General features: G+C 30.5%; 1 protein-coding gene across 1 annotated transcript in view; it reads left to right on the forward strand.

Annotated features, from left to right (window-relative positions):
- Window positions 1-23,034, forward strand: part of LOC111638802 (pre-mRNA 3' end processing protein WDR33-like) — a 125,570-nt gene that overhangs the window by 62,368 nt on the left and 40,168 nt on the right. Inside the window, exons 4-7 of the mRNA XM_023384554.1 lie at window positions 4,422-4,440; window positions 9,605-9,709; window positions 13,935-14,030; window positions 16,178-16,329. Of these exons, the coding sequence (XP_023240322.1) occupies window positions 4,422-4,440; window positions 9,605-9,709; window positions 13,935-14,030; window positions 16,178-16,329 (372 nt within the window). The remainder of the gene's footprint in view (window positions 1-4,421; window positions 4,441-9,604; window positions 9,710-13,934; window positions 14,031-16,177; window positions 16,330-23,034) is intronic.

Consider the following 23,034-nt stretch of genomic DNA (forward strand, 5'->3'; position numbering starts at 1 on the left):
TTTCAGTGTTGACGTATTTACCGAGCCGCGACATTGTACATTCGTTAAAACAAAGATTTTTATTAAATATATTTATTTTTTCTGTTTAATATTATTGGGTATGTATACATTTGCATTAAATTAATATTAAAATACTAAACGTTTAGGTACCCACGAGTCAAGATATTAAACTTAATAGTCCAATAAATGGCGTCCGAATCCATAGCGCCAATGAATGTATCCCATATCAGTTTATTCAGGAAAACACCTTACGACGCAATAGCATTTCTGGCGATCACAAATTATCGTTAGTGAGACAAATCTACTTCTCGTTGTCCAGACGATATTTATCTCTCCTTAGCCACCTTGAATTATCCCGCTCAAACTGACCTTATATATGCGCTATGGCGATCAGTGGATGAGCAATCAGTGTCTTTGCTCATCCATAGCTCTACGTCGGGTTAACGTATCCTTTCAACTAAGGAAAGTTTGACGGATGAAGTTTGTGAGTTAGACAATGTTGGGAGCGAAGTGCAAATGTAAAAAGGAGCATCATATTCGACCATATTCCGAAATTCTTAATGAAAGAAATAAAAAATGTAAACAATTAAAGATGGATACTTTTTTCCGAAAAATGTAAGAAATTTGAAACTAAAATTTTTAAATAAAACCATTTTACTTTATTTTATGATAAAATACATTTTAAAAATTAAAAATTTATATGTATTTTGTATTATATTGTATTAATAAACAAAATTATTTGCGTATTTTTCACTTAAGTGGAACCTAACCCTATATCTCACTATAAATATGGGTTTGTTTTACGCCGATTTGATTTGCGCCGGCTTTTGTAGGAACGGAACTGCGGCGTAAACCGAGGGCTACCTGTATAGTAATCTATAATTGATTAAAAATTTGTAAAAATTATTGATCAGATAAGTAACCACAAAGAAAGGGTTTGACAGTGTTAAAAACCAAGAGGGATATATGATGTAGGAATCAAATGATTAAGAAAAAAAGGTCTTTATATTAACATTATCAAAACAACATGAACCATGTGATTTTAAATAAATTATTCTTATTCAGTGCTGTCTAGAGATAGATACAGTCCAAATGCAATCATATCTGGTCTGGTAACATTTCAGGATATGTGGAAGGCATTTTTATGAAAAAATTTGTATGATAATTTTGGCAATGGAAAACATTGTTAAACAGTCAATGAATACTGTTGCAGGCTCCATTAGTGTACTTACTGTATCATAGCAAAATGTGGAAGGTATTTGAGAAATTTGGTGCCTTGTTATCTGTTAAAGGTCAGTCAATCATAGCCAGCAGTTACCAACAGAGAATCCAGATTGACTTTCTTTAACACCAAATTCTTCAAATTCAAACTGGATAATAACTATGTATGTTTCAATAACCCTACATCATCCAATCCAGTAGGATAACACTAAAGCAATTTAAATGTTTTTGGTCCAAACTGAAGGCCTTCCTCAGGAACAATGAGTTCTAAAAATGGAATGCTAACTTACAACATAACATAAACTTTAAAAACTTGAACTAATGAGATTCGAAGATTGAATGGAATTACATTGTCAAAATGTAGTATGTCCCTGTCAATTTGAGAAAAGACATTGCTGATGCGGGCTTACAGTTTTGGCACAGTGGTTGGTCACTATCAACCGGAATGACTATATAAACCTTCATATACCCTCACACAAAAAAATCACACAGGATTAAGTTGGAGTATGGAGGCCATGACAGAAGATGGTAAGCATCATTTCTGACGTGATCAATCCATTGGTTTGGTAGTTTGATGATCAAGAAGTTAGACATTTCAGTGGAAATGTGGCAGAACCACCATTCAATATCTGGTTTAGACAGTGTTTTAATTTGAGTGGAAGTCACCATTTTGATTTGTTTGTCATAAAGTTTAGATAAAAATGGATATAGTTTATTTGATAAATATTGTAAACAAGATGAAGTAACAAAATTATTCATTTTGACAGTTAGGAAGGGAGAGAGTAATATGAAATTGAAATAATTCTTTAGAAATTTATTCCAAAGAAAAATTCCAAATTTAGTATAGATTTTCTAAATATGGATTTGTTAATATTTTAAGCATGGCTGTGGAGTTGGTCGGAGTCGTGGAGTTTTGGTGTTTTAGCCAGAGTTGGAGTCGTCAAAAAATCCACCGACTCCGACTCCTTTTTACTTACCAACTTGTTCTGTATGTAAAACGAAAAAGTATTGAAATCGTGTCATATTTGACCCTCTTAAGTTTTTTTTTTTTTTTTTTTTTGCAAATCTACACGTTTGGAGATCACCTGAACCTCTCAAAAAAGTCAATAAAAGGGGAAAAAAATTGTGTTTGTATGTTGGCGTCTAATTTGTTTAATTTCTTTATTTTCTGTTCTGAGATATTAAACAATATCTCAGAATGGGTAAAGTTTAAGAAACAAAATGTGGCACTGTAGCTTGCATATAAAGGGGCATTAATACTATTAGATTTTGGTTCTTAATTAAAGGTCGACAGGGTGAAGACATAAAAGGGGTCACGTGTCATATCTCTTAATGAATATTTTACTCGTTACTAGTGTTCAAAATTTAAAAAAATAAAATAAAACTTGTCTCTACTCTCAAAGTAAGTTTTTTTTGTCAGTAATAGTACAGTAAAACCTGTTAAGATGTTCTCGTCTAAGATGTCAGAATGTGTATGGAGACACGATTTAGTTCAACCACTTTGATGCTTAATAACTAACTCCTGTGTTAAACCATCTGACTCCGATTCTGACCACTTTGACCACAGAAATTATTAGGCTTCAAACAGGGTGAGCAAAATCATGCCCCTCACACACAGTATAAGAACCACACATACAGAAAAAACCTAGAATCTTTTGCTTAATTAACTCGAAATTTCAAGGTGTTCTGAGTCCAAAAATGTAAAAATTTGGGAGAGGTCATTTTTTGACCGAGTGCTACACTTTGTTATATATCCTCTGTTATATATAACAGCCAGAAAAGTAAAAATTATCGAATACATATTTATATATTACTCAGAGGAATCTTTTAGCTTTGAAATAAAAAGTTTCTACATTCTATCTTTATTAGAACTCTATTTATTGAATCTTTTATTTTGAGGTCACGTAATGACATCAGAATTTCTGGGTCTCTTTCGGTAACTAGTCCGCCCCTGGTTGGAGTCAGAGTCAGATGGTAAGGAAGAGTTGGAGTCAGTAGATTTTTACGCAACTCCACAGTCCTGATTTTAAATCATATTGGTGCCAAAATTAAACATCTAAATGGAAAATAATTGCCATTAATTGCCAAACAGCAGTTGTTGATGGCCTTACAATTATAGAGCAGTTGAAAGGTTACAAAAATTTTACATTTATACTTGCCTTTTAATTGTTCTATGGTACAAGCTGACTGACAAGGAAATGATGAAGAGAATTTGCTTTGATTTTTTTCCGATGTGGTTTTTTTACTGCTACAGTACAGTTATCATAACTCTTTTCCTCAATTATGTAATAGTAAATCATAATTATCATGTATTTGTTGTTTTCCTTTTGTTGTGTTGATTCTGAAAATAGTAAATAAGGGTCAGATTTATATGCATTTAAAATTGCAATATATGTTCATACATATGTGTATAAAAATGTCAAATATATGCACTGCTTTGCACATTGAAATGCCTGAAATATGATTATGCATTAAAAGCACCAGTAATATATGCTAAAATTGTAGGTTGAAATGCATACATATTTTATTTCTGTCTGTGAGCAAATCTTACTAACATATATTACTTTACGTTTTTTAGGTGGGAGAGAAATAAACATGTAACTGTGAGGTCCTGGACAGAAATTGAAATTATATGTTTTTGATGATGATTATCTGGCATGACAGTTAAGTTCTCACCTTTCGAAATTAAAACAAAGCAAGACTTAAAGTCTCATTTAAACAATAAAAATTCTTTACATCAAAACAGAAAGCAAAATGCTAGAATTACAGTGGAGAATTCCAAAGTTTGGAGGAATTTTAGATGATCAGGATCAGGTTAAGTGTTGATAACAACCTCTCCTATGTCCCAAAAAATTTCAATTTGTCACTGGGAGACGAAGGAAGATCAATTGGAACATGGAATATAGGAGAGAATCCTATAAAAACTCATGTTTCAAGAACACGACGTTCTTTGCTCCAACAATTTGTTTTTCCTCCAAGATCTGCTGTTCATTCTCTCACCATTGTTCTATCTCCCAGCTCTGTTTGTTCTCTCTCCAAGATTCCTTCTTTTTCCAAGAACTGTTATATCCAAAGCTTAACAGTGAGTCCTGGGGCTGTTGATCTTGCAGACTACCAATGAGGGACCAAGTGAAGACATCCAATGGGACTTTTGGACTTTTACTGGACTCTCTCTCTCTTCTTAAAAAGAAATATTGAAGGAGAATTGTAGTGACAAGGGTATAGAAACTTTTGTAAGAAAACATTTAATATTTTATTAAATGGGAAAAAGTGAATGGTAAGCCTGTCTCAGTGTGTGTTTCATGCCAACGCACGATTATCTCAATCTTGACTGTCCCAACAATCTCACACAATTGACAGACTTTACATAACAATAGACGACACAAGGGATTTGAAAATTGTGATGTCATCCAAACACATATTAGAATAATGTTTCATATTGGAGCTGCACATTGATGTCAGTTATGAATAAAATTACACTAGTTGCATAACTAGCTTTGCTTGGGCTTTTAAGGAGTGAGATTGAGTTGGGAGAGGAAGATAAAAACAATGGTCTTAGCAACTAAAATGCACATTTATTGACCTCAGTATTTGCAATAATGAAACTACAAAACAAAAAAATTGTTCAGGTTAAAGTTAACAGAGGATGGGACCTGATATTATACATATGCCACTTTTCCATGCCTGAACCATTGCACCCTTTTCAAATCTCTCTTCAGTGGCATTATCTACAAGATAAGAGCTTTAATTTGATACCTGAATTGTATTTTTAGCTCCAGCCATTTATTTAAACTAAGTCAGACAAACTGAAACCCTCTTTCAATTAATACATAGATGTTCAATAAAATTTTATAATTTTCTATACTATGTAATCAATCAATCATTGAATTTATTTCTGTATAACCAATTGTTTATGAGATATTTGAAGATGACTGGGTTAATATAGTTCCCTTGTCTTAGTTAAGTCACTAGTCTCTAGTCATATATTTTTATTTATAGCCTTGTACAAATGATGAGAAATGCATAAATGCTCTTATTAAGTTATTAATTTGCATCTAAAATTTTCCTATGATAAATTACTGTTTTACATTTTATGTATGTATGTTTCACCATGCTGAGACACTTGAACAATCTTTTTAGTGGGAAATGATTTTGTTACTTATATTATATTACAGAATTTTTCCATCTGTTTTAAATGTCTGTAATCCAGATTTTTGTAATACATTCTTAGTGATTCAGCATTATCATTTGCTGTTTTATGTTTATTGTTGGTTGAACCAAACTCAAACTTTTCTGCACATGATCCATTCATGGAAGTTTGAATACTTCATTCATTATTAAGTTTATAGATATATAACATTTACAATAATTTTAATCCAATTAATTCACAGAAGTTTGAAAATTTGAAAGATGATACAATGTAAAACATTATTATTGGGACTTGAAAAGAATAAGAGTTTTCAATGGTTCAGATTTAAAACATTGAATTTTGTGTGCTCATCTGTTAATTGTGTGATACTTCTCACATAAACTGTACAAGCGCAAAAAAGATTTACTTGCTCTGATAGCAGGAATGAAACATTTGAAGAAAATAGCACTCACAATCATGCAAGCAAGCTGTTATAATAGTAGTTTATAAGGCACTTATTTAGTCCTGAAAGTGTTCAAATCTACAACATATGCAGTAAAAATCATGAATACATGTAAAATATACATTATTGAACAACCTTAATTTGATCCACTTGGACCCAAATATGTTTGTGTTGAGGTTTCAACATCATAACAATTAAAGAAAAAAGCATGCATGTTCATACAAAACCATTCCTTAGTAATAAGCAACAAATGGTTTTAAGAGTACTCATTACTTTTGGATTCTTACCAGTACTATACTTGAGCAATGAGTAATTATTATTTGTCAAAATAGATACAGATGATTTGGGATATTTTTGTCTAAAGTACCACCTTAATTTTTGACAACATTTCTTTTTTTATGTAACTTTCTACAATGAAAATTTTTTTATTACAGTAAAAATCACCAGCATGTTTCCGGTTGTTTTTGTTAAAGTAAATCTGTAGCAAAAAAAATAATAATTGGACAACAAAAGAAACACACACAACATACTTCATGTCTGTCATTTAAGAACTCGCCTTCTTTTCTCTCTATTTTAGCATCATTGCCAGTTTTTTCAACACAATAGCAATCTGAGTCAAGAGTATATCTGTATACTGCTGACCAAAGATAAAATACTATAAAATAAAAATAAAACTTTGATTAAAATTTCATTATAATGGTCGTTCATAATTATTACTTTAATAACATGTATTCTAACTGGAATTTCTTGAAAAAAATAACTTTTTGTCATACCAGCAGTTTATTATTTTTCTCACTAGTGGTTTTGGGCATTGAAGATGTCTGAAAACATATAACATAATAATTCTTAAAAATAATTAAAAATAAATGGTAAAATTGTCATATTTTAAGCTTATAGTAATATAAAAATATCAAATATTTATGATATACAATCAAGTTTGCTTAAGCTAGCACTGTTGGGATTGCTGTGGCACACTCCCTCCTTATGCATAATAACAAGATCACTCAATGGGTTGGTTGTTAATAGTATTCCATTCTCACTACTTTTTCATGTCTTAGGAACTTTATGTAATGTACAGCATGCTTAGAAACATTAAAATTTATTATCCTGTAATTTTAGTGTATTTCATATGTAATAATCACTTCACGTTGACTTTTTCAATATTAAAGGTTACACTTACATGTTGTGGTGCTATGAACAGTGACTGTTTAGAGCAGTGTTTCTCAAAGTGGGCGATAACGCTCCCTTTTGGGTGGTGAGTAAATTCAGGGGGGTGCTGGAGGCAGGGTACTGAACGGTGACCAAAGGCAAAAGTCGGGGTCACTGACAGCCGTTCTCTTTCCTCTGTTAAACAGATAAGAAGAAACATTGCGTTTAATGGTTTCCAGATGTTGATAACAATGTACGCTAAGGACACAAAGTGTGAGATTCATAGAAAAGTTTTTCTAAGAATATTTTCAATTCTTTCTCACACAAGAGAAAATGGGTTAGGAGGCGTTTGATATAACTGTATGGAACAAAGGGGGCAGTGGATCAAAAAAATTTGGGAATCACTGGTTTAGAGTTTGGATAAGTTCACAAGCACTTTCGATAACATACAGTTATCATCGTTTGAACGAAGAAGCTAGAATGTTCTATCTAGCTTCTTCGTTCAAATCAACAAGCTGTTCAAAAGTTCCAAATATAAAACTGTTGTATTTGATTTACACTGATGATGGTAACTGTATGTTATCAAAAGTGCTTGTGAACTTATCCAAACCCTAAACAGTCACTGTTTGTAACGCCATCATTTACTGTATTTTTGTAACACCTTTAATATTTACTGTATTTACATCATACTTGCTTTTATTCATACCGTCAATTTTATTATTCTATCAAATAATCAGTAAGTACAGTATATTTATCAGTCACTTATTTTCACTTCTTCCCAGAAATACAGTAGGAGGTCTAGCTGAAAAGCTCCAAAGTTTCTGAATGCTCTCTAATGGAATGTATGGTATAAAAACAAAGAAGTATAGTGCCATCTTAAAGTAAGGATGTGTGACCATTGAAATGTGCTTGCAAATCACTTCTTGCCTTGATCCCTTATGATGAGGACAAATGTATCAATACATGTAATATGCACTGTTTGCTCATATACAGGGTGTAATAAAACTCTGTACCAATATTTTAGGGATAGATTTAGGGTCTAAAGCAAAGTATCTCTTAAAATATTGGCACAGAGTTTCATTACACACTGTATATTTTATGAAAACTTTTTAATGTGTAATTGCTGATGGCCAAATTGTTAAGGTGGCAGTATACTGTTCTGGGGGACCAGAGATAGAATCCAGATAGATTGAAAAACCCCAAAAACTTTTTGGAGGATGTCAGTCCGGATACATTGAGCCCCATTTCTCATCATTGCATCACTGCCCCCATTGTAGGCCTGGTCAAACCCATAATGGACTTGCTTAAAAAAGGACCTTTTTAAGTTTGTTAGAAAACTGAACAATGGTAGGTTTCATAAAATCTCATAACAGATACCAGTGTAGAGAGCCTTGTCATCATACACCATGGAGAGTGATATATTGTAAAATTAAAGATAGACCCTTATAAATCTTCCTTAGAATAATGATTCCTTATGTAGACGCTGCGCTAAAAATGAATCAATATGGAGCTTGTTTAAATGGACTGCTCTACTATCTGAGAAATTGAGAACATGGGAACAGGGGCCATATTCTGGTCATTGTCTCTCGTCTCTGAAAGACAGTGTCTACATCACAAGCCGGCCGTTGATTGGTTAATCATTTGTTTATGTCTTGAGAGATTGGCTTGTCTCTCCAAATGTGATTTTGGGACAACGTCTTCTCTCAAACATTCTCTTATCTCTCAGAGATGAGTGGATAGTTGTCTTTCGACTGGTCTTTCTTATTTTGCTTCAATTTCGTTATATCCAATATTGATGACTGGATGCTACTTACCTTATACAACCATATTAGGAATATTCTCTTTCTGAGAAAAGAATATTTTGAGATAGATAATGTTTATGATTTTTTTAAGTGGCTACTCTGGAATGCCACTGACTCCATCTTTTTTTAATGATCTTGCATCAATTTCTGAACTATTGAATATGCTATTAACCTTATCCATCTATCTAAGTATTTTTCGAAATATTACCATTCTAATTTCTCCCTAAATATGTATACTTTCCTAATTTAGGTTAATAAAATTTTTATTTGTTAAGAGAGAGTGTTACCCAAGACATTTTGACATTACGATATTTAAAAACATTACAAAACAAAAAACATATCTTTATCAAAATTACATGCTTTGTTTGAATGTGTGCTTTCTTTACCATGTGATCTATAATTTTGTACTTTTCATTTTTGAAAATTTTACAATTTTATTGGTTAAAATTTTATACTGTGTTGCATGTGCAGATAACCTGAACATGTATAAGCAACCTAATAGAATTGTGACGCCAAAAAAAAAAAGACGATATCATTATGAACGACCAGAATCACCCGTCTCTGAGAGACAAATTTTATCTCTTGGTTTGACGTCATTTGTCTCTGAAGAAGAGATGAGAGATAAATGACCAGAATATGGCCTCTTGTTCTCTTGAGTGAACATCCTTATCTGATGCTCTGTTAAGGAGACTCAACTGTATAACAAATAATTTTAGCAAATTGAAAATATTTATTTTTTATTATCTTTATAATTGCTTAAAATATTTTTTTCTTGGTTTGTTTTTATTTCATTTTATATTGTGTGTTAATTTATTAATTTTCCTTTATTATTCCAATTAGATGGTACCACCATTGAGCATGGTAGATAATCCCATTAATGCTGTTACTACAAAGTTTGTAAGAACTTCAACAAATAAGATGAGATGTCCAATATTTTGTGTTGCTGTAAGTATTAAATATAAAATTTCTATTTAAAAAAAATTTTTAAATACAAAATTACATTACAAAAGACAATGAAATTAAATTTTGTAAATCATTCTAAATTAAGAGATACACAGTATCAATGATACAAAAATAAAAAGACTAAAAAGTTTTAAACTAAGTATGTTTAACTGTTCTTATTTAAGACTTCAGATTAAAGGTTTGTTGCAGATTGTAAGATGCAGTTAACAGAACATATTTTAAACCTACAGTTTTGAAGAAAAGCAAACTGCTGGTTTAGTGGTATGTATTTAAGTTTGCTGTTAAAGAGGTTAAAAAATACCTTGTGAATGTTAACCACTGTGTAAGACATTTATTAATCTCTTTAACATCAAAGTTGAGATGATACGATTGAAATGATAGTTGTTTTTCTTAAAAATGTAGATTTAAAATCTGTTCTGTTAACTGCATGTTCCAATCAGTAACATAGTTCTAGTCTGAAGAAGTCTTAAATAAAAATGTCAAAAGTGATATTTTAAAACATTTTTTAAATCATTGTTAAAACTTTATCTCTTAATTTGAAGTTTTCTGAGAAAAATGCCTATTTATTTCTAAATACTAAAATTCACACCTTCCTCTCACTTTTCAGTGGATGCTGGAAAGTGAGTGGAAGGTGTGAATTTTAATATTTAAAAGATAGTTCCTGCTTTAGAATTAACAAATATTTATTTCTATTTGTACATCACTCTGTTTTCTTAAAATGTAAAACTTTATAAAAGTTCAATGTTTCCAGACATATTATTTTCTCTAATAAATACAGCAGAGTTCTGTACAAGGTGGGGGATACATTCCACGTTATAGGAAATCACATTATTGAGACATGCCTTATTAAACAATTTTATGCAAGTTTAAACATAGGCCTTGAAGTTCAAGAAGAAAACATTTACCTCTGGACTTGTGTCTCAATTGTGAATTTTTTCATTGCATTACAGGAAAATTCACTCTGTTTGTTTAGTTATTTCAATTATTGATTTCTATCTGTTATACACTGCTAGGTTTAAAATCTTTCAGGAATTTCTTTATTATGCAGAAATCAGTAAATCATCATATTTTAAATTTTGGAACCCTATTTTTATTCTTTATTCTTCCGAACTGGGGAAGTCAAAAACTGAAGAAATTCAACAGGAAACGTTTTAGTTTTTTTAGAGTCAGCATCAGCCAAAAAGTTTATTATAATCGTCCAAAATTATGCTATGGAAGATTATAATTAACTTTTTTGGCTGATGCTGACTCTAGAGTTGAAAATGTTTGATTGAATTTTTTCAGTTTTGGCTTCCTCAACTTAGCAGAATAAGGTTGAAATCAATAAAATTATTGCTATTTAAACTAAATATTTTTCAAAATAATTTTCTGCACGGATACATACTTTGCCAGCATTAATAAAGATTTTGGAAATGGTTCTGAAATTCATTTTTTGAAATTGTTTTGAACATCTTTGTTGTGTCTTTGATATTGTCATCAGCACTTGGAAATTATTCTCATTTTAGGAAAACTGTGATGGTAAGTAAATATTTGAATATTTGGTGATGCCAAATCAAAAGAATATGCAGCATACTTCAGTGGCATTATATTGTGCTTTGCTAGGTACAACTTGATCATTAAAGGTTGATGTGCAAATACATTGTCATGAAGAAGAAACCAACTATTTTGTGTTTTGTTTGTATAAACTTGTGATTTCTTCATTGTCATGTCACTATGCTCATTGAAGCATTATTAATATCTGTAGTGATGATTTCTGAAGCAAAATGCAAAGCTTGATATTGCCAGGTTTCTCAATTGTTGATATTTCAACTGTAATGTTACTAAATACATCGTAAACAAACAGATTGCAGATGCTCCAACATACAAAGAGCTTGATATTCTGAAATGCATCATCAGACAACATGAGTGTTGGCAACCTCTAAAACCAAAAAAAATCTCAGGCAAATTTTTATCTGTACAGTTTTTGAAGTAAATGAGGTATTTTGTTCATATATTTTTTCATGAAAAATGTAATCATTTCATTATTTTCAGAATTGTCAAATATATTAGAGCAATTATGATAAATTATATACATTGAATACAAACTTCTGAAATGAGTGTATATATTTTAAAATGCATTATAAGTTAATAAAGAAATACAAATTAGCATTTGTATTTCATATTCAAATAATATACAGAGTGATTATAATATCTTGAACCATTTTTTTGTGAAAATGGTAACAAAATTGTTTGTTTGCAAGTGATGTGAAACCTGCTGACTCAAGAAAAGAAAACTGTTGTGGTTAGCATATGTTTGAGTGGATTAACATATAGGGAAGTACCATCAAATCCTCTTGTTCCATAGCCTTCAAGAGATTGTGACTCATTACTTGGCAGGTGGCGTATTTTTTTTTCTTCTCCTCCAGCTTATGTAATACCTAGAATACTGTCAAAGTTTTATGAGATTGAATGAAAGATCTCTCACACTGTTGGTTATGGCACAGTGAGCACCCAGCTTAGTCTTCTGATTGATGATATAGACACTGTTATTACAGTTTATACACATTGAACCATTTTGTCCAATATGGTGCGTTTCCCAGAATGTTGTGCATCATGGACATTATCTGTTCACCTGAATTTGGTAACCAACAGCTTGATATTGGCAGACTTTCTGAATTTATGGGTGAAGTTTGTATGTACTGTACTTCCATTTACGTTAATCCACTAAAGCAGCGGTTCCCAATCATTTTTCATTAGCGTACCTTCATGGCATTTCCAACTTCCCAACGAGCAATGCATGCGCAAATCTCACACTGCCTGTTTGTAGAAAGTGTCTCCATTTTGAATTTTATTTTGACTCTGTTCTCGGTCCCCTGAATACCTGCAAGTCTGTTTTTTTTTTTTATGCATGCATGATTTGAGCACCTAATACGTTGTGCCAAATTGCAACTTTTGACATGTGCTGTACTTCTTCATACCTCTAAGCTGGTAATACAGCAGGCAGTACGATTTTATAAACAAGACATTAGTCTTGTCAATAAAAAATTAATAAAAATACTGAATAAATAATGAAAAAAATTACAGCTTGTAGAGAAAATCTGGAGAAACTAGCTATGTCCTTTTCCTTGCAAACAATAAAAAATACTTTTATAAACAAAAGAATACTTTTTCAAACAACACGTAGGGATGTTGTTGAGAGATAATAATAATAATGGTAACACACCCCACCATCAAAAGTCCATAGCATAATCACTAATCACATATAACACATATAATGGTATCCCCACTGCCATTGATCGACTGTGCAACATTTATTGATCTGTTGCATTGTACAATTGGCAGCATAAGTTTTTATTTCTATTTTTGCATTTTGAAATGTATAATAAAGTTTGTGATTGTTGCAAGGAACATTTTCTACCTAATAATTTTTTAATACTATTAATTTGTGATACATAATATATTATTTTTTCTGTCATAATAAGTAACTTTTTTCTGTACCCCTAAACAACCTATTGCAAACCCCGGGTTGGGAATTGCTGCACTAAAGCATATGCAAACAATAGTGATTCTGTCTTCTTGGATCAAGTTTCACATGACCTTCATACAAATGATTTTGTTACCATTTTGACAAAAATGAATCAAGACTCTATAATCATTCTGTATAATACAGATAAGAAAATATACAGTATAAGTTCAGAAATCCAGATAACTAAATATCCAGACTTTTTAAAATAAGAAGCTTTTGTGAATTTTATGCATGAGATTTGGACATATAGTGAAAAGCAGTTTAATCACAAAGCAATGATAAACTCATAAACAAAGTGATTTAAGAAAACTGTAGAAGCACTTATTCCATAGAACAAGTTTTTCCATCCACAAGTAGAGTATATCAGATACACGTGAAGTCAAAATGAAGGAACAATTTTCATTTTTTTTTTTAAATTAAAAATGCTTCTTTGTGAACACTTTTCAGAATAAATTTGTACTGTATTATTTTGTAGAAAAACACCAACAGGTTTACTTGTTTTCTTTTTTTTTATTCTTCCTTAGATTTGAATTTTAAAAGTTACTTCTGAAAATATGGAAAATGTAGAAATTCAGACTATCCTAATTCTAAGCAGTCTAAATTTTTAAATGTTTATTGTAATGAATTTGTATTTATTGATAAAAATAATTATTCACGTTAATTATAATTAAAATATTAACAAATATACTTTTTTCATTTTAGTGGACACCTGAGGGAAGAAGACTGGTAACAGGGGCATCTAGTGGGGAATTTACCTTATGGAACGGCTTGACTTTCAATTTTGAGACAATATTACAGGTATGTTTATATTTTTTATAATAATTGATTGATTAAGACAATTCAAATATTTTAGCATTATTAAAATCCTGTTTGTTAATTAGTTACATGATTTTAATTAACACATTTAATACCAAGAAGTTTCTTACTTTGTTGTTAAAAAACATTTAATCAGTTTGGATAGCATATAATGGGCAAACCTTGCTACAATAAGAGCCATACATTGCATATCAGAAATACGTGAGATTCACATACTCTATTGTAGAGCTGCATCCTTTGTATATAATATTTTAACTATATATAATATAATTATCGTTGTTAGTTTACTTTGTTTATCTGGTCATCATAAAGTACCATAATCACGTAACTCTTTTAATCTTATCAATATGATCTAAGCTTTTGGCTGCCTGTTCAAGATTAAGTCACAAGTTTTGCTTATATTTTCTTTGTATATTATACTATGTAATAGTCAGAAAACTTACAAAACTATTCTATTTGTGTAAGTATTCAGAAACCACAATAATGGTTTAGAAGAGCCACATTCAGCTTGTGAGCCACAGTTTGGCCACTCCTGGCATATAATATTTGAATCATTTTTATTCTTATAGAATATACATCATTATTATGATCATTAGTTATTCCTGAAAATAAATTGATTAAATGGCAAGCTATGAATTAATTGAATATTAGAAATTTGGTTATGGTATAATATATTTTATGCTTATATTTTAAATATTTAGAAACTAATAATAATAAGCTGTAAATATTAGTGATATTAATTAAAAGAAATTTTTATTTTGTACCTATCTTATTTTACTACCTCTGCTCTGAAATAGTTCTCCCATTTTATATTTTCTTTCCACACTTTTGCATTATTTGTCAGAATTGACATTAGATCAATAGAATATAACTGTATAAAAAGAAGAATAAAATATAATAAAAATGTTATAAGTCAGTTTATTCTAGTCATTTTTAGATGGTATATTTGTAAATAAAATTCATTCAATACACTATTAAAAAAATGAATAATTCAAGAGGTAATTTGTAGAGCTTTCAGATTTGAATCAAATTAAGCAAATATTCGTAGAGATTAGAGCTTGAATAAGAAATAAAAAAGAAAAATGACTAACAAAATTTCTAATTAGAAACTTACTACACCATCTAATGTTTGCTGAGAAAAATTTGTTTAATGAACAGACATTTTCATCATGATTTGTAATGGTTGAAGTTCTTGTTGCAGTGGTATAAATATAGTAAACATGATGCTATGACTATTTCAAGCATTAAATGTAATCCTGAGATTCTCTTAAAAGTTAAAGAATGTTTAAATAATAAATGATATTTTAAACTATTCTCAAAATAACTTCTGATTATTGCGAATGAAAATTGTTCATTTGCAATTCTGATTAGTACACATTTTTATTTCTATTATGCAAATGCTACTGTAATGAATTTCAAATAAAATATTTTTAACTCTAGTTTTTATATCTGTTCAAATGTATAAAACTATAATTATAGTAAAACATGTAAAGAAATCTATGCAGAAGTGTAAATTTATGGAAAATTGTAAAATAAAAAAGCCGTATAACATTTTAAAAATGAGGATTTTTGCTTTACAGCATTTTGGATTTTTAATAGCATAGATTTTTGTACTAAAAACACTGACTGTCTGAAGTGATACAATTATAATGTGTATTTTCACATAACATTGGATGTTCTATTATGCATTCACCACAAGTGGGAGAAATGCATTGAATTAAATGCATCCCACAGATCAAATTCTGTCTTATAAGTGACTTCCTATGAAACCATTCCCTTTGTAAGAAGACTTTCGAATTATTCTTCAGTATTTCAATACACTATTATTAATTTAGTATTGTTCATAAGAATAAACTACAAGACCTTTTGGCATTAAAGTTGTTTACTAGAAAAGTTTTTAACCACAAGCAAATACTTTTAACAATGTCAAAAGTATTCACTTGTAGCTTATTCTTATTCCAAGTTTGCTGTCGTTAGTGAGTACATTTTTATATTTAGTATTATTCAATAATATTACTATACTCTCTGTTAGCTTATATGTTTTGATGATGTAATACATTTAAAAGGTATTAAGAAATAAATAAATATTTGTTTATAATAATAAGAAAAAATTATTTTTTAATCTGCAGGCTCACGATTCACCCGTTCGATGCATGGTTTGGAGTCACAGTGACGTGTGGATGGTAACGGGCGATCACTCAGGATACGTGAAGTATTGGCAGAGTAACATGAATAACGTGAAAATGTTTGAAGCACACAAGGAACCGCTACGTGGAATAAGGTGGGCATCTGTGGTGAGAGAAAACCAGGATAGTTTTGTTGCAGTGGGTGAAGTAATTAGTTTTTCCCAACAACTGACTTACTGGTATTACTCTCAACTATTTATGATGTTGAATGTTATTCTTGTAACTGTATTAGTATCAATGGTCAGGAGTTATTCAATAAAGTTTTATACACTTAGGATTAAAATTTGTACATAAACATTTTTGTAAGAATTGGAGATATTTAATAAAGCTTTGGCCCATTAATTTTAAAATAGCAAATGGAAATATTTATGTATTTACCCCTTTCGATTTTGTATCAATAAAAAGTGCAATAAAAATAAAAAAAGACGAAAAAAAAATATTTTAAAAACGAAGGAACACAATTATTAAAATAATTTATTAAATAAATATGAAAAAACTGATGTAATTATTTTAATTTTTTGGAAATTCTGTACAAATTTTAGGCAAATAAAGCAGGTTGTTTTGGGAAGTATGAAAATCAGTTATATATATTATGTTCTAATTATAAAATGATGCATGTAACCTGGAAACATAAATTGTTACACGCATAATTAGCCATATATTTAGATAATTTTAAACGTATAATTAATTCACGTTGCCAATTTTGATGTATAATTAACATAATAGGCAAGTGTACATCATAAAACACTTAAAAATTGCGGATAATTTAAATATTAAATTACTTTCTAAATTTCATATGAACTCCTTTGCATAACGAATTCATCTCCATTTCTTAATTGTAGTCACAACTTATTATATTTAAGAAATATTGTCGATTTCTTTTTAATTCGAATTAAAAACGAAATAAATTTACTTTTAATTGTAATTAAGGAAATTGACATATTTTTCAACAATGAAAAGATTAGCGTTTTTTTATAATTGTTAATTGTTTTAAAAATATGTACATTTCATTAATTGCAATCAAAAAATTGTTTCTTAATTTAAATTAAAAAATGAATTAAATCTATATTTTAATTGTAACTAAGGAGTGAGCGTATTTTAAAATTATNTAGGAGAATTTTCATCATATTTTTCAGAGTTTTTTAAAATATTGAAATAAAAGAGAATTTCTCAAGAAAAATTATTTCATTATAAAATTAAAGAATGATGATTAGTGATGAAAGAAAGCCAACATATTTCAACTGTTTAACATTTAAAAAACAAATAAAACATTGTTAATTTATTGTAGAAGGCAGATACACACGAGTGGAAAAATTAGGATGGCATTGAATCCCAGTTTAAACCCACCATTCCATTTCAAGATCTAAAGAGGTAATTGGTGGCTGCTGATGTTCAATGTTGCCTTAATTTTGCCATCTGTGTGCATCTGCCTTTAGTTCAACATTTTTGGATATTTTTAAAGCCATTAAGCTTTAACAAAACTCTTGAAGACAAAAAAACCTTTAAGCTAATTTTTTTGGAATTTTATTCAAATATACCCCAAAGTTTCATCCTTGATGACATTAGAGAGGTTGCGGCCAACGTTTTCAATGCAAAAACGCATACGTCGGACATTCAGCACCCCCATCCTGTAAGCCTAGAAGTTTGACAATGGCGTTTGGAACGTCAGTGGAATCATGCTTGACGTTCTAAATGCCATTGTCAAACTTCTAGGCTTACAGGATGGCGGTGATGAACGTCCGACGTACACGTTTTCTCATTGAAACGTCGGCCACAACCTCTCTGTTTTAAGGATATTGCACGGATACATACTTTGCCAGCATTAATAAAGATTTTGGAAATGGTTCTGAAATTCATTTTTTGAAATTGTTTTGAACATCTTTGTTGTGTCTTTGATATTGTCATCAGCACTTGGAAATTATTCTCATTTTAGGAAAACTGTGATGGTAAGTAAATATTTGAATATTTGGTGATGCCAAATCAAAAGAATATGCAGCATACTTCAGTGGCATTATATTGTGCTTTGCTAGGTACAACTTGATCATTAAAGGTTGATGTGCAAATACATTGTCATGAAGAAGAAACCAACTATTTTGTGTTTTGTTTGTATAAACTTGTGATTTCTTCATTGTCATGTCACTATGCTCATTGAAGCATTATTAATATCTGTAGTGATGATTTCTGAAGCAAAATGCAAAGCTTGATATTGCCAGGTTTCTCAATTGTTGATATTTCAACTGTAATGTTACTAAATACATCGTAAACAAACAGATTGCAGATGCTCCAACATACAAAGAGCTTGATATTCTGAAATGCATCATCAGACAACATGAGTGTTGGCAACCTCTAAAACCAAAAAAAATCTCAGGCAAATTTTTATCTGTACAGTTTTTGAAGTAAATGAGGTATTTTGTTCATATATTTTTTCATGAAAAATGTAATCATTTCATTATTTTCAGAATTGTCAAATATATTAGAGCAATTATGATAAATTATATACATTGAATACAAACTTCTGAAATGAGTGTATATATTTTAAAATGCATTATAAGTTAATAAAGAAATACAAATTAGCATTTGTATTTCATATTCAAATAATATACAGAGTGATTATAATATCTTGAACCATTTTTTTGTGAAAATGGTAACAAAATTGTTTGTTTGCAAGTGATGTGAAACCTGCTGACTCAAGAAAAGAAAACTGTTGTGGTTAGCATATGTTTGAGTGGATTAACATATAGGGAAGTACCATCAAATCCTCTTGTTCCATAGCCTTCAAGAGATTGTGACTTATTACTTGGCAGGTGGCGTATTTTTTTTTCTTCTCCTCCAGCTTATGTAATACCTAGAATACTGTCAAAGTTTTATGAGATTGAATGAAAGATCTCTCACACTGTTGGTTATGGCACAGTGAGCACCCAGCTTAGTCTTCTGATTGATGATATAGACACTGTTATTACAGTTTATACACATTGAACCATTTTGTCCAATATGGTGCGTTTCCCAGAATGTTGTGCATCATGGACATTATCTGTTCACCTGAATTTGGTAACCAACAGCTTGATATTGGCAGACTTTCTGAATTTATGGGTGAAGTTTGTATGTACTGTACTTCCATTTACGTTAATCCACTAAAGCAGCGGTTCCCAATCATTTTTCATTAGCGTACCTTCATGGCATTTCCAACTTCCCAACGAGCAATGCATGCGCAAATCTCACACTGCCTGTTTGTAGAAAGTGTCTCCATTTTGAATTTTATTTTGACTCTGTTCTCGGTCCCCTGAATACCTGCAAGTCTGTTTTTTTTTTTTATGCATGCATGATTTGAGCACCTAATACGTTGTGCCAAATTGCAACTTTTGACATGTGCTGTACTTCTTCATACCTCTAAGCTGGTAATACAGCAGGCAGTACGATTTTATAAACAAGACATTAGTCTTGTCAATAAAAAATTAATAAAAATACTGAATAAATAATGAAAAAAATTACAGCTTGTAGAGAAAATCTGGAGAAACTAGCTATGTCCTTTTCCTTGCAAACAATAAAAAATACTTTTATAAACAAAAGAATACTTTTTCAAACAACACGTAGGGATGTTGTTGAGAGATAATAATAATAATGGTAACACACCCCACCATCAAAAGTCCATAGCATAATCACTAATCACATATAACACATATAATGGTATCCCCACTGCCATTGATCGACTGTGCAACATTTATTGATCTGTTGCATTGTACAATTGGCAGCATAAGTTTTTATTTCTATTTTTGCATTTTGAAATGTATAATAAAGTTTGTGATTGTTGCAAGGAACATTTTTTACCTAATAATTTTTTAATACTATTAATTTGTGATACATAATATANTTAGTTCAACATTTTTGGATATTTTTAAAGCCATTAAGCTTTAACAAAACTCTTGAAGACAAAAAAACCTTTAAGCTAATTTTTTTGGAATTTTATTCAAATATACCCCAAAGTTTCATCCTTGATGACATTAGAGAGGTTGCGGCCAACGTTTTCAATGCAAAAACGCATACGTCGGACATTCAGCACCCCCATCCTGTAAGCCTAGAAGTTTGACAATGGCGTTTGGAACGTCAGTGGAATCATGCTTGACGTTCTAAATGCCATTGTCAAACTTCTAGGCTTACAGGATGGCGGTGATGAACGTCCGACGTACACGTTTTCTCATTGAAACGTCGGCCACAACCTCTCTGTTTTAAGGATATCAAAGTGTCAAATGACACACTAAGGCTTTGAAAATGTTTATGTAGCATAAAATTAAGATTTCTTTACTTAAGAGAGTTTTACTTGTTTTGAAGACATTGAATAATGGATAAATTCAATAAAATTTTTATTATAGTAACTTGAAAATTTAGAATTTATATATATAAAACAGTTTACAGTTGCCATCATCTTTGCAAATTCTATAACCTTGTAAAGATAAAAACTTTTAGAAGCAATATATTTAAATCATTAAAGTCTTGACTGACTTATACTTAAGCCAGATTTTTCTCTTTGTTGTGACGTTTAGGGAAATTGTTAAGTATTATAAATTATATATTAATACATATTCTGAAAAATTACTTGGTAAATTAATTCAATATCTCTTTTATTAAATGAATGATTAATGTTTTTAGAATGACGAACATTCCAATAACATTAATCATTTATTTAGTTAAAAAAATATTTTCTGGCATCCCCAAAAGTAACTGCTTTCTTAGATATCAACACTCACAATTCACACATCTTTTTACAGCAGCCAAAAACTTTAATAACTAATAATTTTAGTTATTTTTATAATCCTCAGATTACAAACTTTAAATTTGAATGATATAGAAATGCAACTTGTTTTCTGTTCTACATTATTTACGTTGCATTTCTAGATTGATTTTCCATCTAGTTCAATTTAGAGTTTGTATCCTGAGGTTGGTCTTTAAAAATGACTGAAACCATTAGTTATTAAAGTTTTTTGCTGCTGTAAAAGATTGCATGAGAGTTAATATTTTCTGACTTCTTAAAACTCAAATATTTTTTTTTGCTTATTATTATAAACAAAAAAACTGCTTAATTAAAGCCACCAACTCAATGTTTATTCATTAAGAAATGTTTTTGCTTATGTGTAGCCAAAAAACATTTTTTACGAATTGAGTTGACTGACTGAATTAAGCTCTGTGTATATTTATAATTGCATAATAGTGCCAAGTACAGGGTGATCAACAAAAAATAAACTTGCATGAAATAGCAGAAGGACTTTAGTGATGCTGCAAGTTAAGATTTAGTGACACTGGAAACTGGTTGTACTTGTTGCTCATTAGTTCATGGTGCCAATAAGTATGTAGGCTGTTTTTTTTTTCCAACCTCCGATGGTCGATAAAAAAAAAGACAAGTGTAAATAACAAAATGAATTTTTTTACCAAAAGTTAACTAAAAAACTTGTTACTTTTCGACATAATCACTGTGAAGATTGAGGTATTTGTCATATCTGTGGACGAGCTTTTCCATCCCCTCTTCATAAAATGTTGCTGCCAATGACTTGAGATGGACCCTAATGTTGTTTTGAAGATTGTCATTAGTCTCGAACTTCTGCCCTCCTAGCCACTTTTTCTGTTCAGGAAAGAGATGGAAGTCGCTCGGTGCTAAATTGGGGCTATATGCTGGGCATGTTTAAAAGTGGTGAAGACTTCCATCTTTCAGACTTCCACCCAGCTTGGAACTTTTTAACATGTGAAGATTTCCACATCTTTTCTGAACTGAAAACATGGCAAGAAGGGCAGAAGTTTGAGACTAATGATGATCTTCAAAACAATGTCGTTAAGTCCATCTCTATTCACTGGTGGCAACATTCTATGAAGGGGATGGAAAAGCTCATCCACAGGTATGACCTCAATCTTCACGGTGATTATGTCAAAAAGTAACCAGGTTTGTATCTAACTTTTGGTAATAAATTCACTTGTTTTTTTTATGGACTATCGGGGGTTGAAAAAAAATTGCCCTCATAACTCTTAGTATCACCAAACTCTTCATACTGTTACTTGCAAGTTCTAGTTTTGTGTGATCACTTGGTATATTGAAATTAAATATTTTGCTTAGTGTCATCTGAAGGTGCAATTACTGCCTACTTCTTACACAAATATTGTGCTTTCTTGTTAGATAAATTTTATAATTATAATTGGTTCCTAGAATATAAATTAACCTTAAAACTATTGTAAATTATAAATTTAATCTCCTTTCTAAGATGAGCTTGATTTATCTGTAACTATAATTAGATTGATGATTATTTTCCATGTGGTTGAAAATTTTAAAAAATTACATTTAGATTTGATGTTGGTTTACTTGTCATATAAATGTCAATCTACTGTACTGTACTTTGGGGGCAAAATTAAGATGACATTGAACATCAACAATAAGTTCCAACCAATCACCTATTTTAATTATCATAATCAAAAGAAGCAATTGGGGGAATCGGGGCCATTTGTGGGTTGATGGCCACCCAAGTGCAAAATATTATAATCACCCTTATTTATATTGTTTATAATTAAGAGTTTGATATGCAATATTTACTTTTGTATCTTGCATGAGGGTAGCTTGCCCCTGTTTGGGACCAGTCATTGACATTCAGTGTCACATTAATTTTGATGCTTCTCTGCATCTATACTGTATTAAGATTAGAATTATTAGATCTGTTCCAAATTCTTTAATGATTGAATTTTCTGAAGTGAAGCAAAGTGTCATTTGGGCCTTCATTTTAAAGCAAAATGTTTTCATGTGGTTGTTTGAAACATGAATTGATAAT

Source organism: Centruroides sculpturatus, unplaced genomic scaffold (genome assembly GCF_000671375.1).
Source record: "Centruroides sculpturatus isolate CEXI.00-Female unplaced genomic scaffold, Cexi_2.0 scaffold1302, whole genome shotgun sequence".
Lineage (NCBI taxonomy): Eukaryota > Metazoa > Arthropoda > Arachnida > Scorpiones > Buthidae > Centruroides > Centruroides sculpturatus.